This window comes from Trichosurus vulpecula, chromosome 4, assembly GCF_011100635.1.
Source record: "Trichosurus vulpecula isolate mTriVul1 chromosome 4, mTriVul1.pri, whole genome shotgun sequence".
In the NCBI taxonomy this organism is placed as follows: Eukaryota; Metazoa; Chordata; class Mammalia; order Diprotodontia; family Phalangeridae; genus Trichosurus; species Trichosurus vulpecula.
The window spans coordinates 92,676,620-92,699,527 of NC_050576.1; the positions used below are offsets into that span (position 1 = coordinate 92,676,620).

Genomic DNA, 22,908 nt, shown 5'->3' on the forward strand with positions numbered 1-22,908 from the left:
GAGGGTGCTTTGTCCCAAGCTTCAGAGGGCTGTCTTACATCATTCCCATTTATTTTCCCAATTTTTCTTCTATTTCTCTAACTTGCTTTTCCAAATACTTTTTGAGCTCTTCCATGGCTTGAGCCCAATTAATATTTTTCTTGGAGGCTTTTGATGTAGGCTCTTTGATTTTGTTGGCTTCTTCTGGCTGTATGTTTTGACCTCCTTTGTCACCAAAGAAAGATTCTATAGTCAGAGTTCTTTTATGCTGCCTGTTCATTTTCAAGTATCTATAGCAACTTTCTCTCTTTACCTATCTTGGGCTATAAACATAACAGTATGATAGCTAGGTCAGAAAAAATAGATATATTAGCAATTTTTTCTATAATATCAAATTGTTTCTAATGTGATCAGATCAGTTAACATATTTATCAATAGTATATTAGTATAACTGTGTTCCTGGAGCCCCTCCCACATTAGTTATTTCTATCTTTAAATATATTTACTAATATTTTGAGTGTAATGTGAAACCAGACTTGTTTTGATTTGTATCTCTTTGATCATTAGTTATTTAGAACAATGTTTTATATAAATATCAGTAGCTTGTTGTTCTTCATTTAATACATTTGTTCACATCCTTTGACCCCTTGCCTAAGGAGGAATTGTTGATCTTCTATATTGCCTATATATCTTAGACATAATAATTTTATCAGAGATATTTTTGTAAGGATTTTCTACCCAGTTGACAATTTCTCCTCATCATATCTTCATTTATATTCTTCATGCAAACTTATTCAATTACATGTAATTGAAATCATAGGTTTTATCTTTTAAGATAGATGAACCTCTTATTTTGCAGGAAATTTCCATCTTAGCCTTACATATGAGAAGAAGCTCCTTCCATTTCCTTCCTATTTTATACAAATATTACCTTTAATATGTATGCCATATACCAGTTTTGAGCCTGTTTCTAAGCAGGCTTAGACAACTTGCTTCTAGAAATATATGATGGAGGACACCTTGTCCTCCCCATGGCAGAGTATTCACAGGTATCCTCTCTTTCTAACTGACTTAAGGTATGGTATTAAAAAGTTTTTACTTACACACTGAATGAGAGCTGAGTGTGTGTGTACAAACGGCTGGAATAGATGAAAGCTGTTTTTCTTCCCTGGCAACTCATAAGAGATTAAAGAAAAAAATGCTATGTGCCCCCAGGTGAAGGAAGAGATGACAGATGCCATTAAGCTGCCATATATCCATTACTGGACACTATGTGGACATGAACACATAGAACATATACTTCTTCTGTCCTTCTTTTGTTTATTCTTTCCTCATCATAGGTGCATGAGTATTGGAGACCAAAGGTGACAACTTCACAGGCTTCAAAAAATCAGAAGAACTACCAGAGGTCCAACAATTAGAATCCAATAGAGTGTCTTCTGGTAGTCAAAGTAGCCATGCCTGGTGATAAAGCAATCCTGAGAAATGATCTATTTCATTTTGTAAGGTAATGGATTGACCTGTCAGCTACATCTTATAAGCAAAGAAGCAAACCATCCACAAGGTATGCTAGAAGTATACTTGGTTGGGGAAATGTTTGGTAGTTATCACTGAATTTGAGACCATTCCTAGGGAAAAAGAGGTAGTGAAAAGGAAAAATTATTCCCTGGTTTTAGGGCATGTTTTAGTACTAATGTCATTGCTACACTTTTCAATAAATATCCCTTTGTGGAAAAGGACAGTTGGTGAGATGCTAACTGGCTATTGATGTTAGAAATAACACACTAGAAGGAAGCTAGTGAGTCATGCTAAGTCTCTCAGGGCTATGCCCAGGACCCTGAGAGGAGGAGCAGTAGCAGTGATACCCCTACTACGCTAAAAGGATAGGCTCTAGGGACTGAACTTATTAGTCCATATTGGAATTAATGGTATTCTTTCTCAGACCAATTGCTTTCTTTCATTAACTCTGTTTCCATTGGTAATCTTCCTTGGATTACTATAATGCCATTTTGGGCTTCATTATTTGGTTCAATTTGGCTTGGAACTCTCTAGTTGCTGATTTGGTGTCTCCTGGAAGCAGTAATATGCAAGGATTATACAAAGTGTTCCCTTCATAACAGGTCTGGAAGGCAATGTCCCTCATTTCAGGTAAGAAAACAGATTTAGACATGTTACAACTTTCCCTCCCTCCCTTCCTTCCTTCCTTCCATTCTTCTTTCCTTCCTTCCTCCCTTCCTCCCTCCCTCCATCCTACCCTCCCTCCTTTCTTTCTTTCTTTCTTTCTTTCTTTCTTTCTTTCTTTCTTTCTTTCTTTCTTTCTTTCTTCCTTTCTTTGTTTCCTTCCTTCCTTCTTTTTTCTTTCTTTCCTTCTTCCTTCCTGCCTTCCTTCCTTCCTTCCTTCTTTTCTTTCTTTCTTTCTTTCTTTCTTTCTTTCTTTCTTTCTTTCTTTCTTTCTTTCTTTCTTTCTTTCTTCATGCTTTCACTGGGGTTCTTAGAGCTTATAAACTCTTTGCAAAGAAATTATCCAAGTATCTCTCAGTAAAAGATCTCTCTTTCACACACACACACATGAGGAACATGGAATAAATGGGAACTTTTGAAGATACTAATTCAACACACTTGCATTTTAGACTGTGTCTCTTTACATAAAATACACTTTTAAAATATTAATATGTGGCTCGACAAATTTGTTTTGGATTTAGAATGCATCCTCTAATTTTGGAAGCAGTGTGACTTATTAGAAGAGAGGCAGGAAGAAATGAATTCAAGTCCCTCCTCTGACAGACACTAGCTATGTTACCTTAGGCAACTCACTTAAGCTCCCAGTGTCCTAAGTGACTCATTAAAATTCTAAGTTGAAAAGTGTTCCACATTGGTAGAGGGAATTACCTCACCTTTGAGTTTTCTACACCAATTAAATCATAGATTCAGTACTCATCTCCTTAATCTAGAATCCAAATACTTTGCATGTTCTTTCAGTTTAGAAGAAATTTGTAAAGAAATGAAAAATAAAAATTAGTATATCTTCCCAATCACTGAATCAGACTTAATTAGGATCATTCAGTATCTACACAGAAAGGCCTTAAAAGATTGTTGGAAAAAACTTGAGAAATCTGAGTAAATTGCTATTCACATTGCTACAGCCCATTGAATTGAAGAACACATTCTCTTCATAACAGCTGGAAGACAATCCTCAAACAAACCTATTCATTTACTCTATCCCCACCTTTTTAATATAAGTAAAAGAAAAATGAGATACCAACAATTTTTAGTTGATGGTTGAAAACTTAAATAAAATGGATTTAGTTCTAATCACCTTATCATATTCTAACCTGGCTGATTGCATTTTGTCTTTATTTATTTTTTTCCTTCCAGTAACACTACATCTGGTCACATCTACTTTCATTTCCTTTGCTAAATTGCTAACATTTGATATACATAATATGAAGTCTTTTTTTTAATATGAGGATGATAGGCTACAGCAGACCTCAAATATTATATATTTTAACTCTCTTAATTTATATAAAGTGAAACAGAAGGCTAGAAAATTAATCATTTGCCCAAGTTCACATAGGTAGGAAGTGACAGAACTAGCAATAGACTATTTTACTTTAAGGAGAAAGAAAGATAAATTAATAGTAATAAATCACATTTCCAAGAGACTTTAAGGTTGTTAAGTACTTTCCTCACAACAACTTTTTTAGTAAAGTATTATCCCCATTTTATGTACGAGAAAAATGAAAGAAACAAATTCAATTAATAAATTTTAGTTAAACTAAATTAAAATTAAATTAAATTGATTTAATTAATTAAATTAAAATTTAATTTAGTTAATAAAAAAGTAAAGTTATTTAAGGTCATTCAGGCCAATAAATACTAAAGCCACAATTTGCATCTTGTATAGTGGCAGCAACTCTACAGCTCTTTCTACTCTATTATGTAGCTTCTACAAAATAAAACCCTTTACATTAGGGTAACATTTCAAAATTTACAAAGCACTTAAAATATGAGCTCATTTCATCTTCGAAAAGATGCTTTAAGATTAAATATATTGTAGGTACTATTATTCTTAATTTGATGATGATGAAACTGAGACTCCAAAAGTCACAAACTTAGGGCTGAGATGATGTCTTTATTTAACCTTCTTTCATATACATGTAGATATAATATAATTAAAGTTGAAATATTTTTGAATAAATATTATAGAATTCTAATCTACTTTCTTTTATCTTTTAAAGCTTATTGCTATTAGTATTAAGAACACCTAAAATGAAAAGATGAAATTAAAAAAAACCAATCTATTCCCTATATAATAATATTAATAGTGAACCTTTATATAGTGCTTTCTACATGTCAGGCACTGTGCTAAATGCTTTACAATTACTATCTCATTTTTTTCCTCACAACAGACTTGGGAGGGATATACTATTAGTATTTCCATTTTGTGGATGAGGAAACTGAGGCAAACAGTGGTTAAGTGATTTGCCCAGGGTCATGCAGTGAGTAAATGAGGCTGGAAGGAGGGAAGGAAGAAAGGGAGGGAGGAGGGAAGGAAGGAAAGAAAGAAGGAAGGAAGGAAGGAAGGAAGGAAGGAAGGAAGGAAGGAAGGAAGGAAGGAAAGAAAGAAAGAAAGAAGGAAAGAAGGAAGAAAAAGAGAACAATGTAAGAGAAAGAAAAAAAAAACAAAAGAATTAAAAGATAAAGGGCTATTATGATGCCAAAGATACAAACTCAGAAGAAGAGAATAATGCCAAAATCACTACATGCCTCAAAAAAATTATGGGTTATCTTCAAGATCAATAGGAATTATTAGAAGAAATTAGGTGTTCATTATTTTTAATATTTTAAAGGAGATGAAAAAGATAGAGATAAATTGGAAAACAATTGGAATAAATACATGTGCATCTATCTATCTCTATCTGTTCATCCATCTTTCTATTTAACTGTAATAACAATGTTGCTAGCAGCTACTGTGGCTGTGTAATACCAACAACAAGAGCACACAGAGGACTGCAAGCACAGGTTCTTTGATCTGCTTTTCTAAAGAAGCAACTTTAAGGGGTTAACAATCTCAGTTTAATTAAACATACATGTATCATTCACTTAGTTCAGGGGGAAAAGCCAGCACCCTGAACTTCAGGGCAAATATAAACAGAAATTATAAACATCAACAGACAGACCTTGTCTGATTCAAATCACAAGTCATAGTTACCAGAGAAGCACCAACATCTATCAGTCTCGGTTACAAAGCTGGGGGAGGGGGATCCAAGGGCTTGCCCAGAGTATTGTTACCCACATCCTTTCAATGAGTATTCCCCCAAAAGTTAAATGCCAACCTCAGATCTTATATACATGTCTCAGGGCCCTGGGACACTTGATTACCACAGTGCTGAGAAGCAGTCAAAGAACAGTGAAAAATCCCATTTAGGTTGTGGGAAAGTTTGTTAATCCCTAGTACCACGTACATGTTGTTTCCAATCAATGACTCCCAATTGTCTTAGTGCTAAGAGACACTCCTAGGCAAAATATCCCACTTTTCCTTCCCCGTTCAAGCAAAGAACTGTGAAAAGTCCCATATTCTTCCCATTACAGTAACAGACTTCTTGAAAATTAGGGTGGATTAAACAGAAATTACTGACTCCATGAGATAAAGCAGAGATATTTTTTAAAAACTAAAATATTGAAAAAAATAGAAGCAATAAAAAGTATAACATAATCAACATGACTGACCCAGAAATCAGATTTTTTAAAAAAGCTAATTTAACAATCAATGAATTATTTGAAAGTCATGATCAAAAAAGGATATGGGCATCACATTTTAGAAATCATGGAAGAAGAGTGTCAATACATTAATTAGAACAAAAGACAAAGTAAGCATAAAAAGAATCAAGAGGTCATCTCCTGAAGGAAATCTTAAAATAAAAATTTCCAGTAATGCCAAAGCAAAAGGCATAATTTTCAGATCAAATTTAAAAAAATGCTATAAGTATCCAGAACAACAGCAACAAAAAGCTCAAGGTCTTGGGAAACACAGTTGTGATACCATAAGATTTAGAACATATCACTTTAAAACAACAGAGATCATGGACTATGACATTCCAAATGGTGAAAGATATAGGGTTATAAACAAGAATAATTTACCCAGAAGTAAATATAATATTAGAGGAGACAACTGAAGCTAAAATAAAATAGAAAAATTCCAAGCATTCATGACAATAAAACAAAACAGAATGGAGCTGAGTAGAAATTTTGAAATACAAACACAGGAGATAAGAGAAACACAAAATGGTAAAGACAAATGTGCAATCAGAAAGGACCTTGTAAGGATGAAAAACATATATTTATATTCTAATGGCAGATAATAGTACATTCTCTAAAAATCTTAATACCACCAGAGGTCATAAAGATAGTCAAATAAGAAGGCCTGGGTGGGGAAGGTAATTTTAGTTTATTTTGATGATCCTAAACTAAGAAAGGAAAGGGAAAGGAAACAGGATATAGCACAGAGACAAATGGGGAGAACAGGAGAAGAACTAAAAATGACTGATGTGTGCAAATAGAAATTCATTACAACAAAGAAAGTGCTTTACTGAAATCTCAGTTTGATATGAATTTAGCAAAGGATGAATACATATATATACACACATAGAATACATACATATACACACATATGTATAAATGTCTTCAACTCAATAAAGAAATAGAATATTACAGGTAGAAGGAAAGGGGAGGTAGAATCCAAGAGAAGTTTGATTTAGGGAAGGGTTAGTAATATGGAAGACAAACCTGAAACTTGGAGAATGTATTGTAAAAAATAAAGTCAGAAGAAAGAATAGGTAAGAATATGAGATTGGACTCTGAGAGGAAAAAAAGAGAGGAAGCTGATTGCTTCAAGCACAGGACCTTTGGCTGATGAACACTCCCTATTTGCAATAAGAGAAGTAAAGAGGGGGAAAGGAAAAGAGAATAAGATAGAATATAATATTCAAAAAAGACTCATGACAATGGATGTAAATGGGTAAATTTACCATAAAATGGAAGAGAAAGCAGAATGAATTACAAAGGAAAATCCAACAGTAATTTGTTCATATAGAAATCTATATGAAACACACAAAAAAACCCCACAAAGTTAAGGACACAGAGGAGAAAGATGCTATGTTTTAGCTGAACTCAAAAAAGCAATAGTAACAGATGTTGTTTGTCCTTCATTTTCAAAGATGACCAATGACATCATGAGTAATGTCTTAAGTAAAAATTAAATTTAAGTGAGGCAGAGTTGCACGAAGTCATCAGTCTCACTCCCTCTTCCAGAGTTATCAAAGTCCAGTGGCAAAACAAAAGTTCAGCTGACTGGTGATAGCCAAGGATGCAGTAGATGACTTTTGTGTCTTTGATATTTTACCAAGTTGTAAGCACTCTACAGTACCTGTTTCAGCTACTTTTATGGACATTGGGACAATTGCTTCATCCATCCAGTCTGCTGGGAAATTTGTCATATGCTTGGGGCAAACCTATCTCACTGACAGGTTTGAAATATCTTGGTTACCCTCAACCTGGTTTAGCTCATTTGCTGAGGTGGTTTACCAGGATGCCACCACTGTGCATGCTTCTTGGAGTCACAGGTGGTAAGTGGGTTACCAGTATGACACCAAAAGTAGGTGAGCAGCTCTAAAAGGGCTTGACAAGACCTCAGGCCAGAGGTTCTAATCCTCCTTTAATACTCCATAAATGCCAGAGCAGTTAGCTGTTACAGTGGATAGATCACCAAGTCTGGAGTAAGGAAGATCTGAGTTCAAATCTGGACTCAGAGACTTATTAGCTATGTGACCCTAAACAAGTCACTTAACCCTGTTGCCTCAGTTTCTTGAGGCTGGATATGAGGTGGAGAAGGAAGCTGTAGACCATTCCAGTATTTTTACCAAGAAAACCCCAAATGGGATCACAAAGAGTCAGACACAACTGAAATGAATGAAAAACATCCAGATATCTCAGATAAGGCAACAACAAATATAGTCTTGATTAAAAGAATAAACAGGAAAACCACATTATGCTAAAAGGTACCACAGATTAATTAATTAATGGCAATATTTAACATATATGCATGCATAGTATAGCATAGAAATGCCTAAAGGAAAAGTTAAATGAGTTGTATGAAGAAATATATAGTAAAATAATAATGAGTAGCCTCAATATACTCCTTTTTGAACTAGACAAATTTAAATAATGCAGATATATAAAAGAAGTTAAGGAATTGAATATAATTTTAGAAAAGCTAGATATCATAGACCTCTGTTGATTATTGAAAAGGAGTAAAAGAAGTGAACTTTTTCCTCAGTTGTTATTTGGCCCTTAACAAAAACTAACCATATTTTTGATATAAAAACTCAAAAGCAAATGCAAAAACAAAAACAAAATATGAAATGCTTTAAGACTTGTATTCAATGATGGAACATTGAGAAAAAGCAAAAAAAAATCAGATACTTAATAAATTAGTTCTAAATAAGTGCGATGTCAAAGAAGAAAACTTAGAAATGATAGATAATTTTGCGAAAGAAAATAACAAAATTAGAAAATATATCCAATATATTTAGATGATGCCAACTCAGTTTCTAAGGGAAAATTTTATTGTAAGACACTTTCATCAGAGAGAGAGAGACAGAGAGAGAAAGACAGACAGACAGACAGACAGAGACGAACACAGAGAACTAAACAACTAATTCAGCTTGCCACTAAAAGAAAAATCACAAAATTCCAATTAAACACTAAAAGAGAAATCCTGAAAATCAAAGAAGACATTAATAAAAGTAGAAGTGAAAATATTGAATATATAAAATTAAAATCTCATTTAAATTAAAATAAATAAAATATTAGTTATTTTGATTTTTAAAGAAAAACCTCAGAAAGAAAAAGGAAAAAATCACAATATGAAAAATAAAAAGGAAGCTCACATTGGAAATGGTTTTGCTGAGTTAAATTACCATAAAATTGACAAATTAAATGAAATGAATGAACAGTTATAAAACATAAAATACTTAGATTAATGAATAGATAGTTTTAACAGCCCAATCTCAGGAAAATAAATTCAACAAGCCATAAAAGAAGTCTCAAAGGGGGGAAAAATACCTCCAACCAGCTCAATTAGTAAGTGAATTTATCAAACACTCAAAGAATAATCAAATCCCCTTATAAAACCTTTTTAAAAGACAGGGAATTTAGGAATTCTAGTACGTCCGTTACATGATACAATTATTTTTTTGATATTTAAACCAAGTAAGGACATAGCAGTGAAAGTAACCTATAGATGACTAATATCCCTAAGAAATATTGATTACAATATTAAAAATATTATCCAAAGACTACAATAAGATAGGATATATATATATATATATATATATATATATATAATATCTTCAGCTTGTATTTATACCCAGCAATACATTACTTATTATTAGAATAACTATAAACATAATTGACCACTTGAATAACAAGGATAACACAAATCATATGATTATATCAATGGATGCAGAAAAAATCTTTTGGCAATATACAATGTCTATTACTTTCAAACACTGGAAAGCATTGACATGAATAGGCATTTCTTTAATTTGGAGTGTAATATTTTGACAAGTATATATTTAAAATTAAAAGTCATTTTACATGTAAGGAGATAAACTAGCAATCTTTCCAATAAGAACAAGGGTAAAACAAGGATATCTTTTGTCAACACTGCTACTTAATATAGTCCAAGAAATACTAGCTGTAGTGCTAAGGCAAGAAATAGAAATTAAGTGAAAAAGCATAGGCAAAGAAATAGCAAGTATTATCAGCTTTTGTCAGATTATATGCATACTTAGAGAAACCAAGAGAGTCAATGAACAACTAATAGAAAAAATTCAGCAAATTTGCATATTATGAAATTAAAAAGCCTCAGCATTTCTGTAGATTTCTAAAGAAATTCAGAAGAGACAGAAAGAACAATTGAATTGAAAATAACTACAAATGATATGACATATTTGGAGGTCTGTCCACCTGCCAAGACATAGACAACAGCTATATGAAACAACTACAAAACTTTTTTAAAGGAAATAATTTCATTTAGTTAATGATCAAAGAAATATTAATTGTTACTGGGTAGACCAAGCAAATGTAATAAAAATACTGCAGAAATTAAATTGTTCTTTTTGATTAGCATTGAACAGGAAACTGAAAAATTGTCTAGCAGTTGGAAATGCCTGAAAAAATTATGCTATATAACTCTAATGGCTGAAAAAATATAAGAAATGATGAAAATAATTCTATCAGTAAAACCTGGAAAGACTTTTATGAACTGATCCAGATCTGGTGAAAGGAGCAACACAATTTGTATAAATTATAACAAGACATGCACATACACACACATATACACACAACTTTGAAAACCTTATGAACTTTGATCTTAAAAAACAATCATGATTCCAGAGGACCACTGATAAAACGTGCTACCTACCTCCTGAGAGAGAGGTGGTGGACTTAAGGTGGAAAATGAGACATATTTATTTTATTTCATTTAATTTTATTTTTGGAGGTAGCCTACATGTTTTTTTTTTGCTTGACTTTGCACAATTTTTATGAGGGTTTTATTCTCTCCTGCCACCAGCCTTTTCAATGGTGGATGTGCAGTGGGAAAGAAGACCAAATTATTTTTAATTGAAAAAGTACAGTTTAACTTTAAAAAGAATCAAATGGAGAAAAATCAACAATAACAAAAGAATAATTCTCTCCACATACTCTATGGTTCAGCCACACTCACTGCTCCTTATATTCAATTTTCTTTCTCATCTTTGTGCTTTTGCACAGATTGTGTCCAATGCCTGTGATACTTTCACTCCTAACCTCAGCATTTCATAATCCTTGATTTCCTTGATGACTCAAATTAAGCTCACCCATAGGAGGCCTTTCTTGTACCCCTCTGCAACCACTACCTTAAGATCACTTACTCTGTGTATATCTTGTATATACCTCATTACATACACATTGTTTCCACAGATAGAATATGAATTTCTTGAGATTAGGAAACATTTGTGGGCCGGGGGGTTGTTTAGTTTTTGCTTCCCCAGTCCTCAAACATTATAAGAACTTAATAATCATATGTTGAATAACTGAGTAAAAAGCAATTATAGACACTGAGAATGAATACAAGGAAGAAAATAATTTTTTTTCTAGATTTCAGAAAAAAAAAAACATTTGATGGCTTTCATAGCATAGTAGACAAGATGAAGAGATGTAGACTAGAAAATACTGCAGTTAAATGAATATGGAATTCTCAAGTGACTAGACTCAGAAGAGTACATATTAATAGTCTGATGCCATTTTTAAGAGAACTATCTGTTGAATGCCCCAGAAATTTGTCCTTAGACCTCCTCTGTTTAGCAATTTTAATCAACAATATGGATGAAATCATAGATGGAAGAATCTTCAGATCTGTTGATGGTGCAAAGCTGTGATGGAGAGCTACTACATTTTATAACAGAGTCATGATTCAGAAAGTTATCAACAGGCTAGAAAAAAAATAGGAATGGAAAGACCTTGAGACAGACCTTGAAAAACTCAGTAGATTATATAGAGGAAGATTAAAGCTTGCTGCAATGGAAAAATAATACCAGCAAGAATAACAATAACAACTCAAAATTGGATCTGTCCATGAAAAGAATGGGCTGCTTCATGAGGTAGTGGTCCAATGCCCTCCACTCCTACCCCCTACGTTGAGGTCTTTAAGCAAAAGATGAATGATTACTAGTCAGGGAAATTATACGGTAAATTTAAATCAGATACATATGGAACCAGTAGTACCTGAGGTCTTTTCCACACAGGGAAGAATTTTATTAGTGTAATTTCCTTGATAGTGTTATATGCCCTACCTTTTGGAGACATACTATGAAGAGTTGAAGAAAAAAGAGATTTTTCATAAGCAATATGAATCACCTTGTATACCATAAAAAAGTTATGTGGACAAAATGCTCATGTTCACAGTGGAAAAAAAGCTAATTTCTCCAAAGAACTTAAGGATAAGAAAATGTTTGACATTGTAACAATATTAATAGTTAGAAAAACTCCAGGAAGTTCAAAAATATTTGTCCTATCATCCATGAGCACCTTTAACTTCTTTTTTATGCTGCTTGATAAAAATTATCAAGAGATTCAGAACATAATCTTCTGATTGCATGTGTCCCCCAGGAAACAGGTAGCTTGGCAGCTAGGTAAGGACTATAGAACACAATTTATTAGAATCAACAATATAAGAGAAAAATGACCTTTATAAACAAATTTATCTATTTGAGGTTACCTCCCCTAATGGGCCACCTCTAACATTTTCTTTTTATTCAGGGAGAAATACATTTTAAGTGTTATCTAATATTGATTTTCTCCAAATATCTTCATGTAGGCTTAAAAATAATAATAAAACCAACAAATGCCCTGACTTTACTTTCTTTTGTGGCAGGTGTAGCACTTTTTTTTCTTTTTACTAATTAGTGACCTCAATCGGTATTTGTTAGAGACATAGAGCCAAGATAGTGCAGTAAAGGAAGGATTCTAGTGATCCCCTCAAAACATTCCTTCTAAACAACTTTTAAATAGAATATCAAATTAAATGATAATCAATAAAAGGTTGGAGTGTGACATTTTTCCAGAACAGAAAAACTTAGGAGACTGAAGAGGTCAGTGGCACTGAGGTGGGAGTGCAATGTGACAGTGACAACAGCTGTGGGCCTTAGAGGTGACACCCTCACCCCAAGGAAGGCTACAATTAAGTGTGGATGTGTGTATCTATGTATACATAGCTATCTATAAACATACACATATGTATACTCATATACATGTACGTAAGACCATACTATGTTTCTTTCTACTTGTCATCTGTTTCTATGAAGGCAGATAGAATTGTCCTTCATAAGTCCAAATCTTCTCACATTTTTTTCCTAAATCAACCAGCTTTTCATTTCCTACACCACAGCGATATTCCAACCCAATCAAATCCTATCTGAGAGACTGTCTATGAAAGTCCCCCACCAATTTTCTACATTCCTTCTGCACAAGAACATTTTAATTTAAAATAATCAAAATTATCTATTTTACATTTCAACAATGCTCTCACCTCATAATATAATTTAATGTCTGATACTGCTGAATTTGCTTCCTTTATATCTTTTCCTCCTAGTTTCCTTGAAGTTCCTGACCTTTTGTTCTTCCATATGAACTCTGTTATTATTTTTTATAACTCAGTAAGATAATTTTTAGTGATTTAATTGGGATGCCATTGAATAAATAAATAGATTAGTTAGGTAAAATTGTCATTTTTTTATTATGTTGGCTTTACCTATTCATGAACAATAAATATTACTCAATTATCTAGATCTGAATTTTTTGTATAAAAAGTACTGTCATTTCATTTTTTAAAAAATTGTCCTTGGAGTCAAGTAAACCAGGTTTAAGTGCAACCTCAATTATTTACTAGCTGTGCAGTCATGAGAAATTATTTAGGTCTCAGGTCTTAGATTTTCCTTCATGGAGAATGTAAATAATGCCCACTTTACATAAATTTTGCCCTGGGGGAGGCTTGGACTGATGGATCTCTTAATTTTGAGAGTTTCAAGATTCACTGAGCTATGCCAGTCAGTTGGGTCCACTACTTGGCATCAATTTGGTGAGCCTGGGAGTTGGAATATGGGGCACCAGGTGACCTATGACAGGGTAAATGGATCCATACTGAAAATAGAACTGGACAAACCTGTTCAGCCAATCAGTAATGTGATTCCAGAAGTAGCTGAAATTCTAAACTGTTCAATATGGATAAATTCATTATTAAAATAAAAAATAGATAAATAAATTGATTGTTATGCAAATATGAGGCATTCAACACTCATTGTGTAAGTATTAATGACTTAAAGCAATAAATAAAGTTGTTCCTTCTTTCAAGTACAAATGAGGTAAAAGAGAACACTATCAATAAGGGAAATCAAGGGATGACTCATGAAGGAGTCAGATAAAGTTATGTTGAAGTTGACCCTCAGATATTTAGTGGCTCTGTGACCCTGGACAAATCATTTAATCTGCCAGTGGTCTAAGCAATTTTTGAAAACTATAAAATGCAGAGAAGATACTGGCCTGCATTAGTAGAAGTAGTTTCTACACCCAAGGATTCCCTCCATCAATAAAATTATAGGTGTACATCATATGCCCCTAAAAAGGAAGAGGAACAATAACTTTGCATATTTACCTAATGAAATCTAGAGAGAGAAGGATAGTCAGAGGCTGGCCTTGAAATCAGGTCTAGTGGTCCAGCATTCTTTCCACTGTGCCACCTATTTTATCTCAAAGCAACTAGAAACAATTTGATTTGAAGATTTCATTCTCTAAAACTTGGAATACCAACTAACAGAAATTCCATTGTTGGTCTGATTCTCACTAACATGATAGAGATTATTTTGATAGTGGTAATGATGGGATTTTATGGCAAAGGGACCACTCACTCTTAGAGTTTTTTGTATTAGATGAGAGGAAAACTCAATATAATCTGAAACACAACCAGATTTTAGCAGAGCAAATTTCTATGCATTCAAGGGAAAATCATGTAGAATTCTGTAATTTAAAATTACACATGGAAAATCATCTGAAAAGAAATATGATGTGCTCCATAATGGAATTTCCTAAGACACAAAATGAAAAAATTCCAATATGGAGAAAATCAGGAATTTTTTGAAGACAAGAATATGGATGTCCAAGAGACTCCTCAATGTACTTTTTGTTGTTGTTCAGTCATTTCCTTTGTCTCTGACTCCTCATGAACCCATTTGGGGTTTTCTTGGTACAGATACTGGAGTGGTTTTCCATTTCCTATTTCAGCTCATTTTATGGATAAGTAAAATGAGGCAAAGAGGGCTAAGTGACTTACTCTGAGTCACATAGCTAGTTAGTGTCTGTGGTCAAATTTGAACTTACATCTTCCTGACTCAAGGCCTGGCACTCTGGCTATTGCATACCTAGCTGTCCCATTAATGTGCTTAGAATTGTATACATACATACTAATGTATTTGTCTGTGCATACATATATACACACATATGTGTATATACACATTATATATACATATGTACACATACACACATATACACATACACTCATCACATATACACATACATACATGTGTAGGATATACACATATACATATATATACACATATGAAGCAAAGACTGATTATAAGATAACTAAATAATAATAGCAAATAAAAAATAATAGCAAATGAATCTCAGAATGAACTCATGAGGCAAGCTAAGTATGACAAAAAATAAAAACAAAAGCAAAATAATGTTTGGGAGAACTAATAGGATAAAGAAAATATAGAAAAGTTGTTTGTGGTGGGTGGGATAATGATAATTGAAACAAAAGAAAAAGTAGAACTTATTAATTCTTATATTTCTTTCATTTTGTCTGAGGAGAATGGTCTTTGTATCTGATATAACACAACCACCCCCCAAAATGGCTTACAAGGTGATAATATTCAAAATAAGTAAGATTCACCTTTCTCTTGATAAATTTAGGTCAAAGACCCAGATGATCAACATTTTGTGTCAACTGATTCCATCTCAAGTCAGTTCAGTAATATTTTGAAATATTATCAGAGCAAGAGAAGCAATATAAAACTTGAGATAAGCAAATGCTCTGGTTTCAAATCAAAACAATATGTAAGAGTCTGCAGACAATATATCAGGAGCTGATTCTGATTTTTTAAAAAAAAAGTCTAGTATGGCTCATTAAAGTGATCAGCAGAGATGACATAGGGTCAAGATTGATTTGTTAAGGAGACGTCACTCATTCCAAATGGAATTACATTTTAAACATTGCTATTGTATTGATATATGAAGAGAATTCTGCAGATATATGTAGCTATATCTACAGAAATCTAGATTTTGTTAAAAACTTTTAACAGAGTGTTTCATATTAGTCTCGGCCAGTGGGATGGAGAGAGACAAGAGTGGTGGCACACACCTCTCTAGTCTCTGCTGCTGTGGAGACTGAAATTCCTAAATTGCTTGAGTTAAGGAGTACATGTAGTCAAACTACAGCTCATTAGATGTTTATACTTTCTGACCTCAAAACCAGTTGTCTGAGGAAGGGAAAAAATAACTCAGATATTTTGAAAAACAAATGCAAGAGATAAGAGAAACCCAAAGAATTAAAAATGAAATGGAAGCCCATCAATTAGGTAATATTTGAACAAAATGTGGTATATGAATGTAATGGAATATATTTGTGACATAAGAAATGGCAGATATATTAGAAAAATCAGATAAGACATATCAACTGATGCACCCTAAAAAGAGCAGAATCAGGGGAACAATTCATACAATAACTAAAATAATATGAATGAAAGCATTTGAAAAACACAATTATGTTCAACAATGACTAAGCAGTTTAATGTATAATCTTCTTTTCTAGTCTTCTTTTATATTGAAATGTTCATGTTCGTTGAGGTTTCACATCATAATAAATCATATGTATATTAATGAGAGAATGTCAAGGGATTCTAGAGATGCTTTTTGATACAGAATACTGTTTTACAACAAAGCAAAATAGAATGTCTTTAATGTGAAAACTTGAAAAAAATTATGAAAATTCAGAAGAATCCTGAGTGTCAAGAGGTGAGATATTGGAGGAAAGACACAGCAAAGAAGGGAAGAAAGGATTACTGAACACAGAGCTAAGAAACAAATTTGAGCGTGTTTCTGAAGAGAGGAGAACTGAATTTTCTTACAAAGAAGTATTGATCCTGGAGTTACATAATTATTGAGAAGTAATAAATATTTCTTCAATTATTAAGGTTTGTATTTCCATAAAGAGTGATCAATAGTTCTACTCAAACTGTGCATACCCTTTGAACCAGCAATACCACCACTAGGTCAATAACCCCAAAACATAAAAAATGGAAAAGGACTTATTTGTACAAAAATATTTATGACAGTTCTTTTTGTGGTGGCTAAGAATTGGAAATTGAGAGGTTTCCCATCAATTTGGGAATGACTAAGCAAGCTGTGGTATGGAAATTTATTATTTATTTGTTTATTATTAATGAAAAATAATTGGGCTGTAAGAAATGACAGGCAGGATGATTTCAGAAAAACCTGGAATAACTTACATAAACTGATGAAAAGTGAAGTGAGTAGAACCAGGAGAACATTGTACACAGTAGTAGCAATATTATACAATAAAAAATTGTAAATGATTTATCTATTCTCAGCAATGTAGTAATCCAAGAGAATCCCAGAGGACTAATGATGAAACATACTACTAACCTACAGAGAAAGAACTGATACTGTCTAAATACAGACTGAAGCATGCTATTTTTCTCTTTATTTTTCTTTGCTCATTTGTTTGTTCATTTCTTTCTTTCCTTCTTTGTGTCTGTCTGTCTTTCAATTCGAGTCTTCTTGCACAAAATTACCAATATGCAAATGTTTTACATGGTTGCACATGTACAAACTATATCAGATTGCTTACCATTTCAGAGTGGGGGGAGTGGATGGAGGGATAGAATTTGGAACTCAAAATTTTAAAAAATGTTTTAAAAATTGTTTCAACATGTAATCAGGGAAAAATAAATACAATATAAAAAGTTCTATTTGTATAATTCCTTTATGTGTCTTGATAGATAGGAATTCAGATGTGTGTTCTATTCTTCCTGATTTGAATAAAATATTTTTCTATCTTTTCCTATTGGGTTTTGTTGCTAATATACAGAAAGGTCTAGATCTTAGTGACTTTATTTAATGTTCTGCTATTATTCCGAATGTCTCATTCCATGATTTTTAGTTGAATGTCTAAGATTCTCTAATAAATTATTACATCATCTGAAATAAATCATGTCTCTTTCTACTCTATCCTATCCCTACTAGAACTTTGATTTCAAGAATATTTCTTTTGTGTTTATATTTTCTATCCTATATCAACATCAGAAAAAAATTAAGTGCCAGAAAACTAATACAAATTGAATTTGAAGATTTTCATTTTTAAAAATTTTGATAACTTATTTTGACTGATAACATGGCTTCAAATGTTCATGGACCCCTAGACTACATTATTCCATATCAGGACTTTTGAAGAGTGGCACCAAAATAATCTGAAACTAAAAGGGGATTTGCTATTTCAGCTCCTCAAAAGTTTAAGTGGTATGTTTCCTTACCACTGAATGACTTCAGCGTGACAAATGATATGTTACATGGGTTTTTATGACTCCCACAATTGTTTTTGGAGTACTTTTAAAAAGTGGACTTGAATCATATCTTTCCAAGAACAGAGGGAGAAAAAGGTTGCTAAAATAACTGTACATAATAACTAAATTTCATATTTCAGGTACAAATTAATTGAATAAACCAGGAAATAACATACACAAAAATAAAAATACTTTATTCACAGTGATGTGGGTACTAGTCAATTTGAGAAGAAACAAATTAAGCACTGAGGAGTTCTACATGCAAGAGAGGTGACAGGGAGTGATGAGAGATGAGAACAGACCTGGAGTCATAGAAATATGTACAGTATTCTTAGATCAATGCTACTTGCACACAAGATTTGAAGTACATTCCAGAGAAAAGTTGAAAGCCAAGTGAATCAAAAATATGTCAAAAGAGTAAAACTTGCAAAGCCATAAATTGGATATATCACTTTAATATAAGAGACACATGTGTTATCTGGAACTCATTAGGAAGAGAAGGAAGTTCTTTCTCCTTATAATTCATACTTCTTAGTATGAGTACACCTGCCTCTTTGCTCTGCCTAGATTGAATATTGTCTTACTGTTATTACTAGGATTTGTAGAGTGAATTTTAACAGATTCAATGGTTTCAAATATTCAAAGATTTCCTATCTATGGACTTAGATACAGATTCATTTCCATGAAATTAATTTATACATGGGAAATTTGCCTTTAAAACTTTGAGACAGCATTATTTACAATTAAATTATTTTAATTTTATGTAGAAGAGGGAATAGACATCATCTATTACTCTAGACAGCAGAAATGTGAGCACAAAGTGGAATTTTCTTGAAAGCAGATGCTGTCCCAATTCATCTTTCTAACAATTTATGAGAGAGATTAGAACTATGAATTTCCAGGTAAAGAAACACTTAGCTGATTCAAACAAGAATATTAGGAAGCATGTAGTCTTTGAGAATTATCTAGAGCACTGAGAAACTAAGTGACTTGTCCAGGATCACATAGACCCTATGAGTCAGAGGCCATACTTGAACCCAAATCTTCTAGGCTAGCATAATACTTTATTCACAAAACCACCCTGCCTCTTTTCTAACCATTTTAGCAATCTGATAGTGGAAATGGTTGATGTGTGAGATAGTGAGCTCATGTATCACTACTCAAACATATAACCTGATTGCCTACTATGTTCGGACATTAAGTGGAAGTTTGGACAAGGCAAACACCTGCAGGTGTGTTCTAAATTTATAATTTATGATTCTAGAATAATATTCAATAATAAGAATTTTTAAAATACAATTATTTAATCTAAAGCTTAATGTTTGTGGCAGCTTGGGTGAAATATAACAATAACTAGTATTTTTATAGCATGCTGTTATAAAAAGTGCTTCCTAAGTGTTATCTCATTTGATCCACAAAAACAACAACAACAACAACCTTTAAATGGGGTGTTGTTATTTTTCCATCAAGAAAATGAGGAAATTGAGGCTAGGAAAGTTTAAGTGATTTGCCCAGGGTCACAGAGGTAGTAAGTGTTTGAGGCTAGATTTGAACTCAAGTTCAGTTTTCTATTTGTTCTTGTCCACAATCTAAGGGAACCAAAATGACATCATGATGTTAGGGCCAATGTACAGTGTATTGGATTGTAATTGATCAAACCAGTACAGATTTTGAAGGCTCTACCATAGCTCGAGAACAAATAGTCTATCCTATACTTTAACAAGTAGCTACCTACAAAATTATATTGATACAATTGTCAACTTAGTTTTATTTTATCAATAGGATTTTAAAAATAAGTTTTCACAATACCTATTATTCTTCTATGTCTTTTCTCATAATTGCATACTTCCCTCCTCTATCCCTCCCCTTAGAATTGAAATATACTCTTCAATCCATTACCACTGGTAACTTCTCTGTTTATCGAACAAGTTGCTCCTTTTCTGATTAAGAATTTCACTGGTGGGGGGCGGAGCCAAAATGGTGCTTGGAAAGCAGGGACTTGCTTAAGATGTCCCCCAAATCCCTCCAAACACCTGCAAAAATGACTCTGAACAAATTCTAGAGCTGTGGAACCCATGAAATAGCAGAGGGAAACAGGTCTCCAGCCCAGGAGAGCCTGGACGGTCACTGGGAAGGGTCTATCCCATGGTGGTGAGAGCACAGGGCAGCCCAGGGTGGGCTGCTCTGGGATAGACCAGAACTAGAATTAGTCAGCTGGAAAAAGCCTTGGGTCCATGAAACAGTGAGCTGTGGCAGTTACCAGACTTCTTAACCCACAAACACCAAACAACAGGTTAGGGGGAAGCTGCAGGATCCAGTTCAGAGTGGTCTGGCAGCCAGCTCTGGGGGAGGAGGAGGTGGTGCAGCAGTGGCTGTAACAGCAGCAGAAGGCTCCTGAGGCTGCTTCTAGAACTCCAGGGTTAGATGCTTCCTGAGTCCCTGGCTCACACAGTGGAAGAAATCTAGCAGCGGATCAGAGTGGCAGTGCAAGGAGTCTTTGTGGGCACAAAGGCAGATTTTCTTGCTGTGCCCTGCTTGGATTTGTATTGCAGTCCTGGTTAGTGGTTCTTCAGGGAGGAGGAGCACTGCTGGGACAGAGCCTAGGGTGACTGTGGAGTAGAAGTAGCTCTGAAAACAGCAGTGCTTAGATCCTAAAGCCTGGGACAAAGTACTCCCTTATCTACAAGCAGACATATCCTGACAAAAAACTCAAGGGTCAAGTAGTTGGCTGGGAATGTTAACAGGCAGCAAAAATGAACTCAGATTCAAACTGAAACTCTAGATTCATTTTTTGGTGACAAAGAAGATCAAAACATACAGCCAGCTTTTTGGCTCCCAGCTCGTGGTGGTGAAGGTGCAACTTCTTTCGGTCGTCCCGAATCCGGGTTCATCCGACACCGGCAGCCACCCTGTAGCGTCCAGGCCAAGCCACCACCTTCGTCGCCGCCATACCGCCCAAGTTTGACCCTAATGAAATTAAAGTCGTGTTTTTAAGGTGCACAGGTGGTGAAGTTGGTGCCACATCAGCTCTGGCCCCCAAAATTGGTCCCTTGGGTTTGTCTCCCAAAAAGGTTGGTGATGACATTGCCAAAGCAACTGGTGACTGGAAAGGGCTAAGAATCACAGTGAATCTTACCATTCAGAACAGACAGGCCCAGATTGAGGTTGTGCCTTCTGCCTCAGCCTTGATCATCAAAGCCCTAAAGGAACCTCCTCGGGACAGAAAGAAGCAGAAAAATATTAAACACAATGGAAACATCACTTTCAATGAGATTGTCAACATTGCCCGACAGATGAGGCACCGATCTTTGGCAAGAGATCTCTCTGGAACCATTAAAGAGATACTTGGAACAGCCCAGTCTGTGGGCTGCAACATTGATGGCAAACACCCTCATGATGTCATTGATGACATCAATAGTGGTGCTGTTGAATGCCCAGCAAGTTAAAAGCTACAAAGGAGACTATTTGCAATAAATTTAACATTTGACAACAACAACAAAAAAAAAACATACAGCCAGAAGTCAACAAAGTCAAAGAACCTGCATCAAAAGCCTCCAAGAAAAATATGAATTGGTCTCAGGCCATGGAAGAGCTCCAAAAGGATTTGGAAAAGGAATCAGAAATGAGAGTGATGCAAGAAAACCATAAAAAACAAGTCAATGACTTGCTAAAGGAGACCCAAAATATACTGAAGAAAATAACACCTTAAAGAACAGACTAACCCAAATGGCAAAAGAGGTACAAAAAGCCAATGAGGAGAAGAATGCCTTGAAAGGCAGAATTAGCCAAATGGAAAAGGAGGTCCAAAACAACACTGAAGAAAATATCACCTTAAAAATTATATTGGAGCAAGTGGAAGCTGGTGACTTTATGTGAAACCAAGGTATTATGAATCAGAACCAAAGGAATGAAAAAAAGGAAGACAATGTGAAATACCTCATTGGAAAAACCACTGACCTGGAGAATAAATCCAGGAGAGATAATTTAAAATTTATTGGACTATCTGAAAGCCATGATCAACAAAAGAGATTAGATATCATCTGTTAAGAAATTATCAAGGAAAACTGTCCTGATATTCTAGAGACAGAGGGTAAAATAGAAATTAAAAGAATCCATCAATTACCTCCTGAAAAAGATCTCAAAAAGAAAACTCCTAGGAATATTGTCACCAAATTCCAGAGGAGAATATACTGCAAGCAGCCGGAAAGAAACAATTTGAATATTGTGGAAACACAATCAAGATAACACAAGATCTAGCAGCCTCTACATTAAGGGATCAAAGGGCTTGGAATACTATATTCCGGAGGTCAATGGACCTAGGATTAAAACCAAGAATCATCTATCCAGTAAAACTGAGTATAATGCTCCAAGGCAAAATATGAATTTTCAATAAAATAGAGGACTTTTAAGCTTTCTCAATGAAAAGACCAGAGCTGAATACAAAATTTGACTTTCAAGTACAAGAATCAAGAGAAGCATGAAATGTTAAACAAGAAAGAGAATTCATAAGGGACTTACTAAATTTGAACTATTATGTTTACATTCCTGCATGGAAAGATGATGTGTGTAATTCATGGGAACTTTCTCAGTATTAGGGGAGTTAAGGGAATATAGACAGAGAACACAGTATGAGTTGAATATGAAAAGATGATATCTAAAAATGAAATAAATTTAAGGGGTGAGAGAG

At 34.0% G+C, this 22,908-nt stretch overlaps 1 protein-coding gene across 1 annotated transcript in view; it reads left to right on the plus strand.

Annotated features, from left to right (window-relative positions):
• Positions 1-21,711, plus strand: part of LOC118846792 (60S ribosomal protein L12-like) — a 126,403-nt gene extending 104,692 nt beyond the window's left edge. The window contains exon 3 of the mRNA XM_036755517.1: positions 21,137-21,711. Coding sequence (XP_036611412.1) covers positions 21,137-21,667 — 531 coding nt within the window. The 3' untranslated portion in view covers positions 21,668-21,711. The remainder of the gene's footprint in view (positions 1-21,136) is intronic.
• The last annotated feature ends 1,197 nt before the right edge of the window (positions 21,712-22,908 follow it).